The sequence below is a fragment of the Ambystoma mexicanum genome, chromosome 9, assembly GCF_040938575.1.
Source record: "Ambystoma mexicanum isolate Mex_15411 chromosome 9, UKY_AmexF1_1, whole genome shotgun sequence".
NCBI lineage: Eukaryota > Metazoa > Chordata > Amphibia > Caudata > Ambystomatidae > Ambystoma > Ambystoma mexicanum.
The window spans coordinates 60,349,493-60,367,866 of record NC_090931.1 but is presented as its reverse complement, the minus strand read 5'-3'; the positions used below and the strand labels follow the sequence as shown (position 1 = coordinate 60,367,866).

The following is an 18,374-nucleotide window of genomic DNA, read 5'->3' as shown; positions in this document are numbered from 1 at the left end:
CTTTTGGACACCTGCTGTCTGCATTTAACCTTGCACCTGCCACCTGCTGGCTGCACTTCTTGTTATTGTTTTGATCCCATGTACAGCACTACCCACTACCCTCTCCCCTTTCCCCTCCCTCCTCCTCTTCACTTGCGCAATCTCAATGTCACTTGGCCTAGTAAGATCGTTGTCGCTGTCCTCACTCTGTTCCCCCTTCCTTGCCTCGTTGCGCCTTGAAACACTTGGGTATAGGCACATTACAAATACCATATTATTTGTGTGATCTTAATTTGTGTGTGTATGTGAGCTGTGTCCCTTCTCCCTAGAGAACAGCTGGCCCCTGTGAGGCTAGGGAGGTGAGCCTACTCCGCAAGGCCCTCCCTAGTGATCTTGGCAACTGGGACCTCACTGGGAGTGACTCCCCTCTCAGGGACAAGGACTCACAGTCCAAGGAGGACCCCTGGGAACGGACTACATTGTCTGCCTACATGGGAATTGAAAGCACCTTTTGCCCTCAGATATCAACTACAAATACCAGCAATCCTCCTTCCACCCTGTTGGCTTCAGGTGATGCAGACTCATCTGAAGACCGCCTTAACAGAAGATGATTGTGATGACATAAGAACTGTGAATGGAGAGGGACCAGAAACGCAGGGTGCAACCCGTATGGAAGGAGGTGCAGCCACGATATGCAGAAGTGAGCCTCTGGAAACACATCCTGGAGGGGAGGAGCTATCTGCAGAGCCAGCGGTAGTTTAGCAGGAGTTAGACCTGGGGGCTATGAAGCATGTACGCTGACCAAGCAAGAGGCTTTTGGTCAGGAAAGGAACCTAGTCGGAAGGCAAACCATCTTTCCTGGTGGTCCGACCACAAAAGCGTGGTGGTGGGCAGGGCGTCCAGCAACCATTGCAAAGGCCAGGCAAGAGCAAGGAGCCTGCATCCCTGAGCTCCACACACTTATTTATTTATTCAGATTTGTAGAGCGCACATCAGCCCGGGGGCATCGTGGCGCTTGTTACAGACAATATCTTAGTTACATAGGATACAGTAATACATACAAGTACAGTATTTACAGTGGACATGAATACATTAGCAATGCAGTATATTTACATGGATTCCTGAGAGTTTCTTATTTATTATACTAGGAAGGAGGTTTTCAGTTTCCTGCGAAAAATAGGGAGTGAGTTTTCCGCTCTAATGTCAGCAGGAAGAGCGTTCCAGGTCTTGGCTGCAATGTAGGGGAAGCTTAGGCCTCCGGCTTTGGCTTTTTTGATGCGTGGGATGCAGATTAGATTGGAGTAATGCGATCTAGTGGGACAGGAGGAGGATGGTTTGAAGATGGTTTCTGATAGATAGGACGGGGCAGAGAGAGACAGGCATTTGTGAGTGACGGTGAGGAATTTGAGAGTGATCCGCTCTTTGACCGGGAGCCATTGGGCTGAGACCCTGGCCTGGGTGATATGCTCTCTTATTGGGATACTAAGAGCGGCCCGGAGAGCATTGTTCTGAGTGACTTGAAGTCTGTTTAGGTTTTTGGCTGATGTGCCTGCTAGGAGTGTGTTGCAATAGTCCAGTTTGGCTCCAATGGTTGCCCTCGCTATAGAGAGGCAATTGGGTTTAGAGAGGTAGGGCTTGATGGCGTTTATGAGTTTGGTGGTGTGTGCAGATGCGGAAGTGATTGCGCTGACTTGTCTGGTCATCGATAGTGACGAGTCAAGGTATACTCCCAGGGTATTTACAGCTGTGGATACGGGGATGATGGAGTTGTCAATGGAGAAGTTAGCGTACAGTTTGTCAAGTTTGTCTAGGATGTTCTGTTGACCTAATATCATGATTTCCGTCTTGTCTCCATTGAGGCAGAGGCCATTAACTGCCATCCATGCCTTGATGACGGAGTAGATTGTGTGGAGTGCCTTGGCGTCTTTGTTGTATGATCCTGAAAGGGGTAGAAGTACTTGTGTGTCGTCTGCGTAGTTCGTGTATGTGATACCGTATGAGTCAAGTTTGTCAAAGAGGGGCTTGGTGAACAGGTTATAGAGTGTGGGTGCAGTGCATGATCCTTGAGGGACCCCGCAGTGGATTGTCGTGGGAGTGGCGTTGGCGATGTCTGAGAAGACTTTCATGGCTCTTCCCTCTAGGAAGGAGGTGATCCAGAGGGCTGCTTCTTTAGAGAAGTTGGCTGAGTGTGTGAGGTGTGAGGTGAGAGTCTTGTGTTCAACCAGATCAAAAGCGGCTGAGAGATCTAAAAGGAGCAAAAGAGCGGGCTTGCCTTTGTCCATGATTTGAGTGATCTGATTCTTGAGATCTACCAGAGCTGTTTCAGTGCCATGTCCTTTCCGGAAACCTGATTGCCTAGTCCCGAAGATGGAGTGTGTTTCCAGAAAGTGTTAGATTTGGCAGTGTGCAGCTTTGTCCAGTAATTTCAGCAGGAATGGCACCGTGGTTATAGGTCTGTAGTTGTTTGGTTGTAAGGGGTCGAGAGTAGGTTTTTTTAGGAGAGGCCGGACCCAGGTCTCTTTGTGGTTAGCTGGGATGATGCCTGTTTTAAAGGACGCATTGATGAAAGCTGTGAAGAGCGGGGCAAAGCAGTTTGCGCAGTCTTTGACTAGTTTTGGTGGGCAAATATCGCCTTTACAGGGGGAGGGTGTCACGGATGGCACTCTAATACGAGTGGCACAAGACACCCAGACGAGTTTGGGTGTTGAAATAAAGTGGACAGATAGGAACACACACCGCGGAAAGGAAAGGGAGTGAAGAATAGGAAAGAGTAGCACGGGAAAAGGTATAGAGTGAATACCCTCTTGGGGTGTATGCAGAATAGGAAAAGAGTATTCCACGAACCTTGGAAATACTCTAGCCTTATGCACAGTTTGCTATAACAGAGTCCCACGCTGTTTGCTCATAACTTGGAACAGCAGCTATGGGTGTCTGTGATATTGAAACGAGACAAGGGAAGGGGCAGAGGTTGACTGATGGGAACCAGCAGACAAGCTCTGTACAAAGGGTCTACAAACAGTACAAGAGAAAATACAACAGACAAATCCAGGAAAGGAGATGATAGCAAACTAGCAGAAGGATAGGAAGGGAAAGTCGAGTAACAGGATATGATAGCAGAGGACAGAAAGGTAGGTGGAGCGCTCAGAGGAGCAGAAAGGCAAGGAGTAAGCCCACAAGAGTGGGACGGTAAGGTAGAAATATCAGAGGAAAAGGGCTACGGCAGCCGGAGTGAGGAAGGCTGCAGAGCAGGGAGCCCAGAGGACAAGGGCAAAGGCAGCCGGAGAGAGGCAGGCTGCAGAGCAGGGAGCCCTGAGGACAAGGGCTAAGGCAGCCGGTGTGAGATAGGCTGCAAGCAGGGAGCCCAGAGGACAAGGGCAAAGGCAGCCGGAGAGAGGCAGGCTGCAGAGCAGGGAGCCCTGAGGACAAGGGCTAAGGCAGCCGGTGTGACATAGGCTGCAAGCAGGGAGCCCAGAGGACAAGGGCAAAGGCTGGAAAGCAGCAGAGCGTGATACGCTGCAATGTGGAGAGCCCGGCAGGGCAAGGGCTGAGACTGGAAGGCAGCAGAGCGTGATCCGCTGTAATGTGGAGAGCCCGGCAGGGCAAGGGCGGAGACTGGAAGGCAGCAGAGCGTGATCAGCTGCAGGGTGGAGAGCCCGGCAGGGCAAGGGCAGAGACTGGAAGGCAGCAGAGCGTGATCAGCTGCAGGGTGGAGAGCCCGGCAGGGCAAGGGCGGAGACTGGAAGGCAGCAGAGCGTGATCAGCTGCCGTGTGGAGAGCCCAGAGGAGCAGGGCTGAGAGGCAGGGAGCCTGGAAGGCAATGACTGGAGGCAGCAGGGTGGAGCAAGCAACAAGGCAGGAAGCCCAAAAGGCTAGGGCTGTAGGCAGCAGGGTGTAACAAGCTGTAAGGCAGGGTCCAAGCAGGAGTGAGGATAAACAGCATACAAGGATCCGAAGACACTCGCGAAAGGTGGAGGAAGGACTCTCAATGCAAGAGGCTGAGCCACTGCAGACAGCAGCCTTATATACTGCCTAGCCCAGCACAGAGGCAGGCCAATTGGTTTCACCTGGCGAATCACACCTGCAGGCAATCGGCCACCTCCCTTTCTGTTCCTGGGCTGGTGGAAGCAGGACCAGACTCTAAGGCTTCTGGGGGGTGTAGTTCCATAGAAATCCAATAGGAACGGCCAGGAAACAATGCTTGCGGCCAGGTGCATTATGGTATGCGTAGTTAGATGACCATAATCATTAATTAGTAAAGTCCAAATGGAGCAAAAATGGATGTGCCCATGGCGCATGCATGACAGAGGGTTTGAGATTTTTTAGTAGGTTGATAACTTCTGATTCAGTGACGTTTCTGAAAGAGAAGTCAGGTATGGTGGGCTTGGACGAGGTGGGTGGGGTGTTGGTAGGTTTAGTTCCTGTCTGATGAGGAAGGGTTTTGCAGTGGTCTTTGATTTTCTTTTGGAGAAGGTCAATTTTGTGTAGCATGGCAGCTTGAATGCTGGTACACCAAGCTTCATCTTTGATAATTTCGTCCGGTGTATGGGGGGGGGGGGAGATGAGCTAATTAAAAATGGCAAAGATCTCTTTGGAGTGTGATTTGGCATTGGAGATTCGAGTGTTGAAAGCGTTGGCTTTGGCATCTTTGATAGCTGTCTTGTATTGGTGGGAGATTAAACTGAATTTGTTTTTGGTACTGGTGCAGGGGTCAGATTGCCAGTTTTTTAGTGCTGCTCTTTTGTGGGATCGCATGGAGTGCAGTTCCTCAGTAAACCATGAGTTGGTGTGTAGGGATTTCTTCTCTTTTTTCCATTCGAGTGGTGCTATTGACTGCCGGAACTAGCAAGACCAGCACAAACACGGAAGCAAAAGCTCCCACCGTGAAGACACACTATGTACCAAAGACTGTGTGCCTTAAGAGTAGACAAAAGCAAACTCAGTCTAGGCATCCCCTTGAATAGGTCCGTTCAACAAATCCAGTTCACCAACCTGATAAAACTAGGCATATTTATTCCCTCTTTAGTTACAGTCGTAAGTCTTGGACGCTGCAGATGGTCATTCCTTTCAGTACCTTGCATTATATTTAGGCAAGGCAAGGGTCCTGTCCTTCGAGTCTCCAACAGACTAAAACCGTCACACTGTTTTAGGTAAAGCATCCTGACCAGTTTCTAGACAGGTCATCCTGTTTTTATGTTCCTGAACATTCCCCTGCCCTATAAGCATTCAACCCTTTAATTTAAAGGGTCTTTAATTAAAAAGAGTTGTTGAACTATATTTTGATGGTCTAGAGTATTCTTTTGGTCTCACTTTGCCACGCCACGTTAGACCACTATGCTGCTGTGATGAAGCCACCATTGGAGAGGACATGAGAATAGTTACCAAGGTTTTCGTCAATTCAAATAATTATTCTATGTTCGTTGCAGCTCACAAATCATAAATCTGTGCTGATTCAACCTTTATAATAAATAAATGCTGCTCTCAATGCATGAGGTGTGCGGGAGCATCTGCCAAAGTTTAGAGAATCTGGCTTCAAAATGACAGCTACCTTTAGAAGGCAGAAGACATTGGTTGAGGAGGCCTTCCTCCACTAAAGTTAATGTGGATATTTGGTGCTTCTTCTCATAAGGGTTATGGGAGACTATCCATAGAGGCATCTGAATGTGCAGAGACTTAAAGGTAATTCCAGCCACTGCAGTCCGCAGGTTATCTACTCATGTATGTAGAAGGCATGGTACTGTCCCATGGGGGAGTGCTAACTGATCGTACATGGGAACACATGGTCTTGTTTATTAATGATGCCTCAAAGAGGAAAATGGTAATACCATGACGGCCCCTAACCCTACCTGAAACAGCATGTGCTTAATACTTACGGTAACCCCGGAAGGGGTTCCAAGAGTTGGACAAATACGCATGCTGAACAGATGTAGCTTGCTGCTGCAAGGATTGGCTTTGAGACGTTGGAGTATGCATGTTAGAAGGACTAAGGTCTTGCTCTGTGTCGTGCGACGATGGACTCAGTGGCTCTCCAACGCCCTGCATGAATGACACAAAGTTAGAGAATTTATTTTTAAGAGCCGAAATTGACTGCACGCTGTTGCACAAAACACCTCACACCACATCTGACATTCTTTAGAATCATTCTAAGTTTCCCTTTGTTATTTATGTCAACTTTCTATATATACACTTCAGGCTTTCCAATGTGCAAAACGCTGCATTAGATGCAAGCCAAGTAATGTGTTTGAGAAATGTTAATCAGGAGGTAAGAGCATTAGTGAATGATTTCACTTGTGTTTGCATCCGGATTTATGGAATTACATCAAAACCATTATTGCAAATTCGATTTCAAAGATTTCTTTTGCAGATTACATTGCAAATAACTTCCAAGGGAGACCCCCTGCAGCCCCTCCCATATACTCCCCACCTTAATTAATACTCAAACTCACCCCCACTCTATATTGCAGCAATATCTTCCAAAATAGTTAGATGAAATCGAATTTGCAATAATGTGGGGCAATGTAATGGTAGCATACCTTTGCATCCCACAGACACAAACATTTGTTTGCCTGGGTTCCATTTCCTTTGGATTAAATGCCTCTCATCTCGTTCATTCATGACTGCTAGGAGAAAATACTGCTATATGAAAACTAAACTCCTCATTATAATGACTGTCAAATGGACTTTCCATGCCTTCCTCCATATTAATGCTTTTCAAGGATGTGATCTGCCACCTTTAAGGTTCAACGACAGAACTATTTTATCATGGGTAAGACGATGGAAGGAAAAGGGGAGTGGGTTAACAATGATATTAAGTCTGGAGGGAAAAAGGGACATGCGGTATATGAAGATAATTAAACATTTGCAGGTTTCTGATTATTTTGTATGAAGCAGCGAACATGAGCAAGGAGACTGATGGGAAGGGGGGGCTACACAAATATATGGGGTTCCCAAGAGATGGCATGTTTATTTGCACCTTATATGAGCTTGCTTAAGAAACAGTGATGCGGGGGGCGCTGTTGCGCACGGCTAAGATGGCCGCCTAGGTGAAGAGCTCCGGCTCGAACGTAATCCTTTTTATTAATAAATCCTTCCAGGTTAGCGTTGGCCGACGCGCTACTGCAGAATATTGCTGGGGAATGCCTTTGGAAGACATCCTGCAAAGGCTGTGTGAGTGGATCTCGAGACGGCGGAGCAATCATCGATTGTATCGGCAGCGCCTGCAGAGCGGCGGCCTGGCCACTGGTGGGCTCCGGGCGATTCGCACTCGAGCCCCGGGCTTGAAACGGCTGAGCGGCCTTGTGGGGGAGGAGCAACCTGCCTGAACACGGACGCTGCCTGAGGACGGCGACGCACCACTCATCCTCCTGCTGGACCGATCGGCGGTGGGAGAGCAGACCCCCTCGCTCCGGACTTCAGGCCACAGGATAGACCGGGCGAGGAAACGCTGCGACGACGACACCAGCCCCCTGATTCCGGTCCCGCCCGCGGCAAAGCCTAGCTAGGACGTAGCTGGTGAAGTAAGTGGGCGGACCGGGGAGGTGGACGGACAGGGGGCCAGCGCCCCCCCACAGGGAACATCCGTGCCACGGGAGCGGGGGCGAACGACACAGGCGCCAGGAATAAACATCCTATTCACGGGACCCCCCCGGGAGCATACACTCCCCGCCGTTGTGGTCTTGTGGGGGTACGTGCTACGGACGGCAGCAAAATCTGCCTGGACGCCAAACGCACAGATTACCCGTGCGAAGGGACAGCCCCGTGCTCCCATACACGCTGCGATACACCTTGAACAGTGAGGCCCGCCAGGCCGCTTAATTCCAACACTCATCCGCCCCTACACGGGGACTGCGGTGTGGACGGTGGGGGCACTACATTACATCCCGGTTGAGCTGCAGGCCAGAAGTTCACCTGGATCCCCTCGATGTAAAGACAAGGCAACGGCTGAACGCCAACCTCTTGCACTCCCGACATACTCAAGGCCGAGGCTTTGCTTTATACGGGGACCGCGGAGGCCCACCACAGCACCCCGGGGACGAGATTGTATATCCCGGTGCCCACCCCCCAACCTACATCGCAACAGAACCGCTGCTGGTGGTCATTGGTGGCCGGCAGCATACAGACGTGGGAGAGCACAATTCACCCTAGAAGTTGCAACGCCACCCAATGGGCCGCACTGAGAAAAAAACTACGGGGGTGAGAAAGACCGGCCCAATGGATTCCTACACAAACTCCCAACAACAGGAGACGCCAGGAGGGGCAACACAAGCGTCTGATGCTCAAAACTCGGACCCCTTGGACCGCTTGGCTACAATTGTACAGAACGGGTTCCTGGCGGTCAATGTGAAATTAGACGACATTGTGGCGACGATCGGCTCCTTAAAAGCGCGAATGGAGAAGGAAAGCGCACGCATCTCGGAGGCAGAAAACAGGATAGGTGTAAATGAAGACGTGCTCACACAACATGGTCGTGACATAGCCTTACTCCAGACAGAACTCCGCAAGACGCAGAATAAGTGCGAGGATCTCGAATCTAGATCCCGCAGAAACAACATCCGTATTGTTGGAGTGGCAGAGTCGTTTGGCAAGGGCTCCATGGAGAGAAGGGTGGAGGAGCTATTGAAATCTGTACTAGGGGAGGATTCCCTGTCCGGCCACTTCCTTGTTGAAAGGGCCCACCGCACCCTGGCACCAACCCCCAAGCCGGGCGCCCCACCCCGAACCATCATTGCGCGTCTACTCAACTACAGGGACAGAGATGCGATCCTTCGATCAGCAAGGGAAAAGGGGACACTACACTATGAAGACAACAGAATACATATATATCCGGACTTTTCTGCAAATGTACAGGCACAACGCAGGTCCTACGAGATGGTCAAAAAGCAACTACGACTCCGCAACACACCCTATGCCTTAATATTCCCTGCAAAAATGAGAATTCAACATGGCGGTAGAGCCCACTTTTTTGAAAACCCCGTAGAGGCACTGGCATACGTCGAGGCCTCCATCCCACTGCCCCCAAGAGACCGCGCAAGAGACCCGAATGCAAGACCCTGCCCGGGTGAGGGTAGAGGCGATCCGGTGGATGGATGAGACTCCCCCCTACCAGTTGCAGTTTGTTTCTCTTTTCACTACAATGTCAGCACAGCTAAACTGAACCGAAATCCGACGTAATCGGGCCGTAGAGCCTCCCGCATGGGCGGCCAGACGGCTGAGCATTGCTTTGCGACGATGCACCCTCAGGATTGTTCCAATCAGTTACTTGGGCTCATCGTCAAGTTGGGGCAGATGATGTGGGTGGTGGGAGGGATAGGGCCAAAGGGTAAGTTCTTTTGTTGTGATCACCGCCCAGACGAGTTTCAGTTTGGGAGGGAAATGTGGGCAGTTGAAGGTTGTGGTTTGGTTGGAAAACGGTCTCACAAGTGCTGGCATCGCTCCAGTCCTGAATACATGTGCATTAACGGTTGTCGAAACTTAACACAAACCACACGCACAGATAATGGGTGATGGGTTAAAGGTTAAACTAATGACATGGAATGTCCGAGGCCTAAACAATCCAATGAAAACCAGAAAAGTAGGCAATTATGTCAGTAGGCACGGGCCCCAAATTTTAATGCTACAGGAAACGCATGCGCAGAGCACGGTTAATGATCAAATACTGGCGAAATGGGGTAAGCAGCGGTTCTCCACGAACTACTCCTCACAATCCAGGGGGGTAAGCATTCTGATTCACAAATCACTGGGGTTCATTGAAAAAGGCCACCTGTTGGACTCGATGGGTAGATATGTACTGGTCTGGGGGGAAATTGCTGGCGAACAGATAACCCTGGTAAATACCTATGGCCCTAATCTTGAGGACCCAGACTTTTACTTGCATATATTTGAAATCCTTGCTAAGCATGAGGCAACAAACATAATATGGGGAGGTGACTTCAACGCTGTGCTGGACCAGGCCCTGGACAGGTCAGCCAAGACACCTAGACCACCATCTAGGACGTCGCTAGCTCTGAAACAGATAATGCAGCAGCTGTCCCTGCTGGACGCCTGGAGGGTGCTGTATCCAACAAGCAAGCGTTACACGTTCTATTCCTCTGTGCATGACAGTGAGTCACGCATCGACTATTGGTTTATCCCCTCAGGCACTTCACACGCCTTACAGAGCTGCGAAATCCTTCCCCGTACACTGTCTGATCATTCCCCAGTGACCATGGAAATTATTATCAGGGGTGCCCCTAAGCCGGCCAGGAGGTGGAGAATGCCTACCGGTATATTAAAAGATCCAAACGTAGTAGAAAGCCTGCACACAGACATTGCCGACTTCTTCACAGACAACATTGGGTCTGTGGACCATATCTCCTCAGTCTGGGAAACATTCAAGGTGTGGGCAAGAGGGGTCCTAATATCCAAAACAACGGGCCTACTGAAAGAGGTACGCCGAGACCTGGAAAGGGTGGAAAGGGAACTAACCGTATTGGAGGAGACATATAGCCGAACACATGGTGGAGATACCCTCTCTGAAATACATAAATCTCTTAGGGAATTCGATAAATTGGCAATGAGGGAGGTTCACTATATAGCAGCCCCTTCCAGAGCCCGGAGATACGGGGAGGGGAACAAGGCTGGGAAAATGCTGGCCAATCTGGTCAAGCAGGAAAACAAAGTGGCCCCGATTGCGTCTATACTCACGGCGCAAGACGTGATGGTAACAAGTGAACAGGGAATAAATGATGAATTTGTACAGTTCTATAAAGCACTGTACGCGAACCAAGATAGGAAATCCCCTGATGAGATCAAAGCCTATTTGGCCGCCTTGGATCTCCCTAAACTCACAGAAGAAAACAGGCTCATACTGGAGCAACCAGTCACGGCAGAGGAGCTCACTGAAGCGATCAAGGGGCTCACGTCTGGTAAGGCACCGGGCTCGGATGGCCTGGGAGTGGAATTTTACAAAGAATTCCGGGAAGAACTGGTCCCAGTTCTGCTGGAGGTGTGGGGGGAGGCTCTGGGTAAACAATCCTTACCACAAACAATGCGTGAGGCCATAATAACGGTGTTGCCCAAGCCCCGCCGCCCGCCTCAAGACATGTCATCCTACAGGCCCCTGTCCCTAATAAACGTGGACGCCAAAATCTTCGCGAAAGTGCTGGCAAACCGTATGCTACCCATCACGCCAGCACTAGTACATGCCGATCAAAGCGGGTTCATTCCCCAACGGTCCACCGCCCTCAATTTGCGTAGGCTATTTGGCATAATGTCACAGATCAACCCGAACAAACAAGCGGTGGCGATATCCCTGGACGCTGAGAAAGCGTTTGACTCGGTTTCCTGGGAATATCTGTTCTCGGTGTTGGAGGCATTTGGGATTGGCCCATTTTTCATTCGGTGTGTTAAACTGCTTTACACAGCTCCATGTGCGAAAGTACACACAAACAGAACTATGTCCCAATTGTTTGAACTAGGCAGGGGTACCAGACAAGGGTGCCCCTTCTCCCCTATACTTTTTGCCTTAACAATCGAGCCCATGGCGTCGGCGATACGATTGAGACACGATAATAGAGGCATAACACTGAAGGGAGCCACCCAAATAATATCATTATATGCGGACGATACGCTACTCTATGTTCGCGAACCCGACAAAAACATTGTTCCCATCATGACAGATATTAACGAATTTACAGAATATTCTGGATACAAGGTCAACAACTCCAAGTCAGAGGTGTTCCCGCTCACCCCCTCCACAAGATGCCCGGCTCATATTTGTGGCCTTAAATGGTCTGCACACCACATCAGATACCTCGGGGTACTGGTCTCCTGTAACAAACAAACACTATACATCGACAATCACGATCAGGCGCTACACACACTTAATGTTAAATTACAGATATGGAGGCGTCTCCCAATTTCACTACACGGTAGAATTGCCATTCTTAAAATGATCGTACTGCCGAAATTGTTATACCTATTTGTAAACATCCCCATATGGCCAGGGAGAGAGTTCTTCTCTAGACTTCGTTCTATGGTGGTGTCCTTTCTGTGGGACGGGAAGACAGCCAGAATCAGCTGGGAAAAGATGACAGAACCCTACGAGAAGGGGGGAATGGCCGCACCAGACTTTGAGCTCTATTATACTGTGTCACAAGCACAATTTGCAAAGTACTGGTACGATGATTGTGACAACTCCCCTCACGCGCAAATAGAGGAATACACTACCGAGCCCACTAACATTGGATCAGTGATCTTCAACACAAGACATAAAGACTCTTGCGAGTTCGACCCTGTGAGTTGCACAGTAAAAGCCTGGGGAGCGATATATAAAAGGCTGAAAATAGAGACTCCATATAACCCTGAGGTGCCCCTGTGGAAATACCCTGGCCTCCCCCCCACGTTCGATACCGATATACAGGAAACCTGGGACCCCGGCAGGGAGATGAAAATAGGCGATATGTACCTAGAGGGGAAATTCGTGACCCTGGAGGTGTTCACCAGGGGCGTGGGAGGTGGGCAGCTCAAGACATTGCAGTACTATCGAATGAGATCAGCATATCACAGTCGCTGGCCGTCATTCCCAGACGAACCCCCTTCCCACCCGTGTGTGCAGTTGGTTACAGTGCGGGGTGGGCTGGGAATCTCCAGACTTTACAAGGCAATGCAGACTCACTCTGCAGTGGTAAGCCAGGTGAGGGAGAAATGGGAAGTGGACATGAAAATGCCAATACCAGAAGAAAAGTGGGCGAGATACTGTGCACTAACAAAGCGAGTCTCCCTCAATGCCGGGCTTCGACAAATACAATTTAAAATCCTCAACAGACTGCATTACACACCCGCCAGGATAGCTACATTCACACCAGATGACCCAGGCAAATGTCCCAAATGTGGGTCCCCGGCAGCGGGGTCTTATCATATGTACTGGGAGTGTCCAGTTGTGATGCGTTTCTGGGAGAAAGTAGCGGAAATGCTAAATGAAGTCACACAGATTCCCCCGCACCTGACCCCACAAAAATACTTATTTGGTGATATAGGTAAATGCTCCGAGAAGCGTAGAAGATTGTTCAATGTGTCGTGTGTTATAGCTAAAAGATGCATATTGAAGTTGTGGAAGAGCCCGGCTGCCCCCACCATGGACGTGTTCTTACGTGAACTAACCTACATCAATGAATGCGAGGAACAATTCGTGCTGTCCCAACCGAGCATGAGCAGGCCAAAAGACATTTGGGGCCCATTCAGGACATACCTCTGTGACATGCTTTCTGATATCGAAACAACTGTTTAAATTACTACTGTTATTTATGTATTTAACAACAATATTGTTATGCATACTACTATATATTGTGTTTGCTGGGCGCTGCTGCAATTGTCGAGACCTCAATAAAAACATGTTATAAAAAAAAAAAGAAACAGTGATGCTAGGGTGCTCAGTACCACTTGGTGCTCTGATCGAGTATCATCAGGAAAAAAAATTCTTGGTATGCTACTATTAAGGGAGAATTCCTCTGTGCCAGCACATACCTGCGATGACAATTGATTCTCTGCATCTGTATCGGACACCTGGATGTGCTGGACCTCAATAGTATGCTGAGCATAGGCCTGCGGGTCGTGCAATTGGCCCACATCCACCGTGGAATGCTGGGAAGGATGAGGGGATGTAGACTGAGGACAAAAAGAGCCAGAAACACAGCAAGAAAATTGAATACCAATAATCCTTCTTTCAAATCATTTTGCAAGGAATTGTTTCACAGTCCCCTCCCTACAATTTCCACTTTTACTGATAATTCTTGGTGCTGTGTGCTAAATAAATCCTCAAAATACAAATATGCAGGCCAAGAGGGATGCCAGTGACTTGGTGAAATAGGCCTGAATGAACTAGATATATGCATTCCCAAAGAAAAGACAAACACACGACACCCAGGTTTTTAAATCTGAAAATATTATTTGTGACCTACCAATTGGAACAAGTGGGGAGCATTCCAAAGTACAAAATTACCTACACGCAATAGATATATTCAGAGCAAATGAGGGGCTGTTTCTTATTTTTGAGAGTCCTACCTGTAATACAATTAGAGAGTTATGTCCGGTGCATGTCCAAGTGTTCCTAGAGCTCCTCAACGTGATCACAGGTCTTTTCAGCCCAAGACTAGTGGGGCTTCATTGGAATTCATCTCTGATTTGTATTTATTAGAAGATCAGCGATTTCACTTTCAATCGGAAATGACTCCCAATAGCAATTTTGGAGATGGTGGAGGCATTCCCACGAAGGGTGCCTGTATAACAGCACAAAGATGAGAACCAATGCCAACCCCGTTTATGAGTGCATGAACAAAGTTGGGCGCAGACGAGGGACAAAAAAAGGTGACTTGGGACAACAACAAAAAAAGGTGACTTGCAAATGTAACCTTAACCTAGAGGGGCAAGTGCTGCAAACTAAAGAAGAGTACTGTGAACATATACAAAATTACATTATTATGCAGCAAGGAGGGAGTGGTGGTGTGAGGTAGGGATGATGGAGGCAGCAGGGAGTGTTTCATATTTGGCCCTTAGGTGACATATAAGCCAAGCTTAGCTTTAAAGAGATCCATAGTGGGGCTGGCTTTGATTATGATAGGCACCGGGTTCCAATGGAGCTGGGCGCTTTTGGTGAAGGAGGCAGAGAGTGGGACCTGGGACAGTGAGGTTGAATGCAGAGGAGAAGTGGCGGGAACGAGATAGTGAGTAGGCAGAGATACACTCTGCCAAGTACTGGGAACAACCGTTGATACCTTTGTAGACTGGAAAGAAATTGAAAAGGGAGCGGTTGTGCATGGAAATCCACCAAGCAAGGTGTCGGTAGGTTGTCAGTTGGTTAATGTGGGGGAGGGCTTGGATAGGTTGTAGAGAGTGTGGGTAGCAAGGCAGAGGACTTGTCTAGACAGAGGAAGGAACAAGGGGGAGGGCCAAGGAGTAGAACATGAAAGGACAAAGATTACAAATGTTTAGCCAGGTAAATGGAAGCAACATATATGGTGGCAGTGAGGAATTGTTGAAGTGAAGGTTGCTTATCAAAGAGGACCTCAATGTTACAAGCTTTGGGGGACGGACCAAGAAGGTCAGGCGGGAAGGTGGTAGAAGGGAGGAGGAGTAAGGATGGCTTTGCACTCTGGGAGAAAGAACTTCTGTTTTAAAAATTCAATCATGAGGCAGCGGAAAGCAATACAGTGACTGATTGCAAAAAGACAGCTGGTAATGTCCGTCCTAAAATGGCTGGGGTGAGGGAGGGAAAGAAGAAAAAAGGTTTGAGTGTCATCAGTAAAGAGTTGGTAATCAAAGCTATAGGGCGAGGCAAGTATTCCTAGGGCACAGGGACAGCCTAATCCTTGGGGGTTTGTAAGCGTGTAATCACGTGTTGTCATCTGTCATGTTGGATAGGGCGGAAGTATTTCCAGCGATGCCAAATGGACCATATTGGAGCTGTCTGTGTACACCGGTAAGTCATGACATCGTGCCCCCTCCCAAGCTGTGCCACCTGGTTTCCATGGAAAGGACTGATGAGACGTAAAGGGCGAGGGGCATGAATATGCTGAACCGGCTCCCAGGATCTCTCACTAATTGGATAGCCTTTGCAGTTTCCAAGGTACTGCAAACTGCCTCGATGATACCGGGAATCACATATGGCATCAATTGCATATTCCAAAAGAACCGCAGGAGGCGGAACAGCAAACTAATGCAATTCAGGTGCTAAGAAATAGGGCTTTAAAAGGGATGAATTGAAAACTGGACGGATGCTAATTCAGGAGGAAGGTAGAGATAATCTGAAGGCTACAGGATTGATAACCTTTATGATTTTAAACAGTCCAAAGTATTTAGGTGAAAACTTAGACGAGTGTAGATGCCAAGGCAGATGTTTGGATGATAACCAAACCTGGTCCCCAACTCTGTATGCAGGTGCTTCAGTACGTTTTCTAGCAGCAAAATGTTTGGTGTCTTGGCATGCCTTTTTTTCGAATTGTCCAATGCAAAGTTTTGTGTGGTGAGTAACGATTGATTATGCTCTTCTGCTGATGGTTCATTGGTACTTTGTGGTAAGGAAGATGGTATGCTCAGAGGGTGGTAACCATAAGAACAACAAAAAAAAGGACTCGTACCCCCAGGGACGTAGGAGTATTGTTATAGGAGAATTCTGCGATGGGAAGCAAATCAGCCCTGTTGTTTTGAGTGGCAAAAGAGAAGCAGAGAAGCAACAGAGATACCGTTCAATAGTTTTATTGTTCCTTTCTGTTAAACCATTGGTTTTGGGTGGTATACTGAGGAAAACGACTAATCCCCAAGGCTTCGCACAAGGTGGACCAGAATTTGGACGTATATTGCATTCCTCTGTCAGAGATTATGTTGTGAGGGAACCCATGCAGGTGAAAAATCTCGTTGACAACTACATTGCTCATTTGTTCAGTTGTAGGCAGTTTGAGCGGCACAAAATGGGCTAACCTTGTAAAGACATCTACTGTTACCGTTATGACTGTATACCCATTGGATGGTGGTAATTCCATGATGAAGTCAGTGGTTATAGTCAGGCGCGTCATTTCACCAAAATGCCAGTAGTAGCGGAAGGGACATTGCACAACTTTTGACCCCCCGATGACATCAGAGGAAGTGATGTCATTTGACCCCGCCCCAAGTGACATCAAGGAAAGTGATGGCAAACGGCCTTCAGATTTTTCAAATGCGTCTAGCACCTGCGTTTCCAGGCGCTCTCCTTTCAGCCACATATAAGAACTGAGGCACAGAGGGATGCGTGATGTGTCCACAATCACACATTCAGGGAATGTCATTTTCCAGATTTGACGTGGGGTCTATGTGTAAATCATACATAATGCCTTACTTGTAACAGGGTAACCGAAATCGCTAATGGAGGCTACAGCTTGTGTATGAAACATCTATGGATCAATGGACACAAAAGTACTAGTTATCTGTGGCGTTGCTGTGTTAAACTAGCCAAAAAAGCACTGACATGGGGAGGCGTGCATTGCGGTCTACCCAGAAGCAAAATGCTGCATGAGCAAGGCCTGAAAATTTAATCATGGACCAGGATTTAGTATCGACATAATTCCCTGGTTTTAAATGTAGCTATGAGTCAGCTAGCACTACAATAGAAGAAATCTATTAGACTGGTCTGCGTGCACAGAGGGGAGTGCACCTGACAATGTTATCTTTGCTGGAGCATAATACCTGGGAAAGGTTCTTTCAATATACCCAAGACCCCCCATAGTTTCTATCATCCATGCAGAATACTGGGCGCCAGAGGACTTAAAAAGCCCCCACTATTTAATGTAATATCATTGCTGCACACATAAATCTGTGGCACCACAGTTATTTTAAATTGAAAATACCCACAAACTGCTTCTCACCCGGGAGCTCACTGGCAGACTTCAAGGTGAGCACTGCAAATTACCCCTTTGTCATTCCCAGTGGTTCCTAATGGCATAGCACAGAATTTGGCAGCGCCTCTGCGAGCCACTCTTTGCGCCCCCACCCCCTCAAGCTCCTTAAAGCACAGGGCACGCCACTCCACAGCCCGACCACCATGTGTGCGCAATGTCCATGATGATTATGCAGCTGCATGGGCATGCACTACTGCAAGTGAAAGAAGTAAATGTTTTTAATCAAAGTTTAAATCTTTCACACACGTAGCGTAGAAAGAAGGGGGTGGTGCCTGGTCCACATGTATACCAAAAACAAAGAGGTGATGGCTGGAAGGTTTAGAATGAATCGTAACCTCTGGCATTGCTCTGGGCAACCCTCCAGACCATCATTTTTCGCCTGCCAAGCCATTACAGAAGGGGAAAGAACATGGATGTGACTTAGCAGTTCGAGCTGCACTACCCCTTTGGGGGTGGGACCAAGACTGATTTGCATAAGGTCTTTCCCTTTTGTAATGGCTTGGCAGGCGAAGAACGATGGTCTGGAGGGTTGCCCAGAGCAATGCCAAAGGTCAAGATTTATTCTAAACCTTCCAGCTATCAACTCTTTTGTTTTCCTATTGTCACCCGAGTGGGAAGGGTATGCCCAGACGTGGGTCCCTTGCCTGCTGGGCCTAGAGACCCAAGTTATTCCTCACTGATGACGCCCAACAAGGCTGAAACATGTCTGGGGATGCTTGTGGTCTCGTGCAAAAGGGATGTGACCTAGCAGTTCGGGCTAGACTACCCCTTTGGGGGCGTGACCAAGCCTGATTTGCATGTGGTCTTTCCCCTTTTGTAATGGCTTGGCAGGCGAAGAACAACGGTCTGGAGGGTTGCCCAGAGCAATGCCAGAGGTCAAGATTTATTCTAAACCTTCCAGCCATCAACTCTTGTTTTGCCAGATATTTACCAGCCACCAGTGGTGGCTGCTGAGTTGTTTTTATGGAGGGTGTACATATTTTCCACAAGTAT

At 48.5% G+C, this 18,374-nt stretch overlaps 1 protein-coding gene across 3 annotated transcripts in view; it reads right to left on the bottom strand.

Moving 5' to 3' along the window:
* Positions 1 to 18,374, bottom strand: part of PRDM10 (PR/SET domain 10) — an 825,235-nt gene that overhangs the window by 77,131 nt on the left and 729,730 nt on the right. For 2 of the 3 annotated variants that reach the window (XM_069614145.1, XM_069614146.1), the window contains exons 19-20: positions 13,480 to 13,620; positions 5,850 to 6,012 (exon numbers count right to left, since the gene is read on the bottom strand). In XM_069614145.1, the coding sequence (XP_069470246.1) occupies positions 5,850 to 6,012; positions 13,480 to 13,620 (304 nt within the window). The remainder of the gene's footprint in view (positions 1 to 5,849; positions 6,013 to 13,479; positions 13,621 to 18,374) is intronic. The other variant, XM_069614147.1, reaches the window with a different exon arrangement.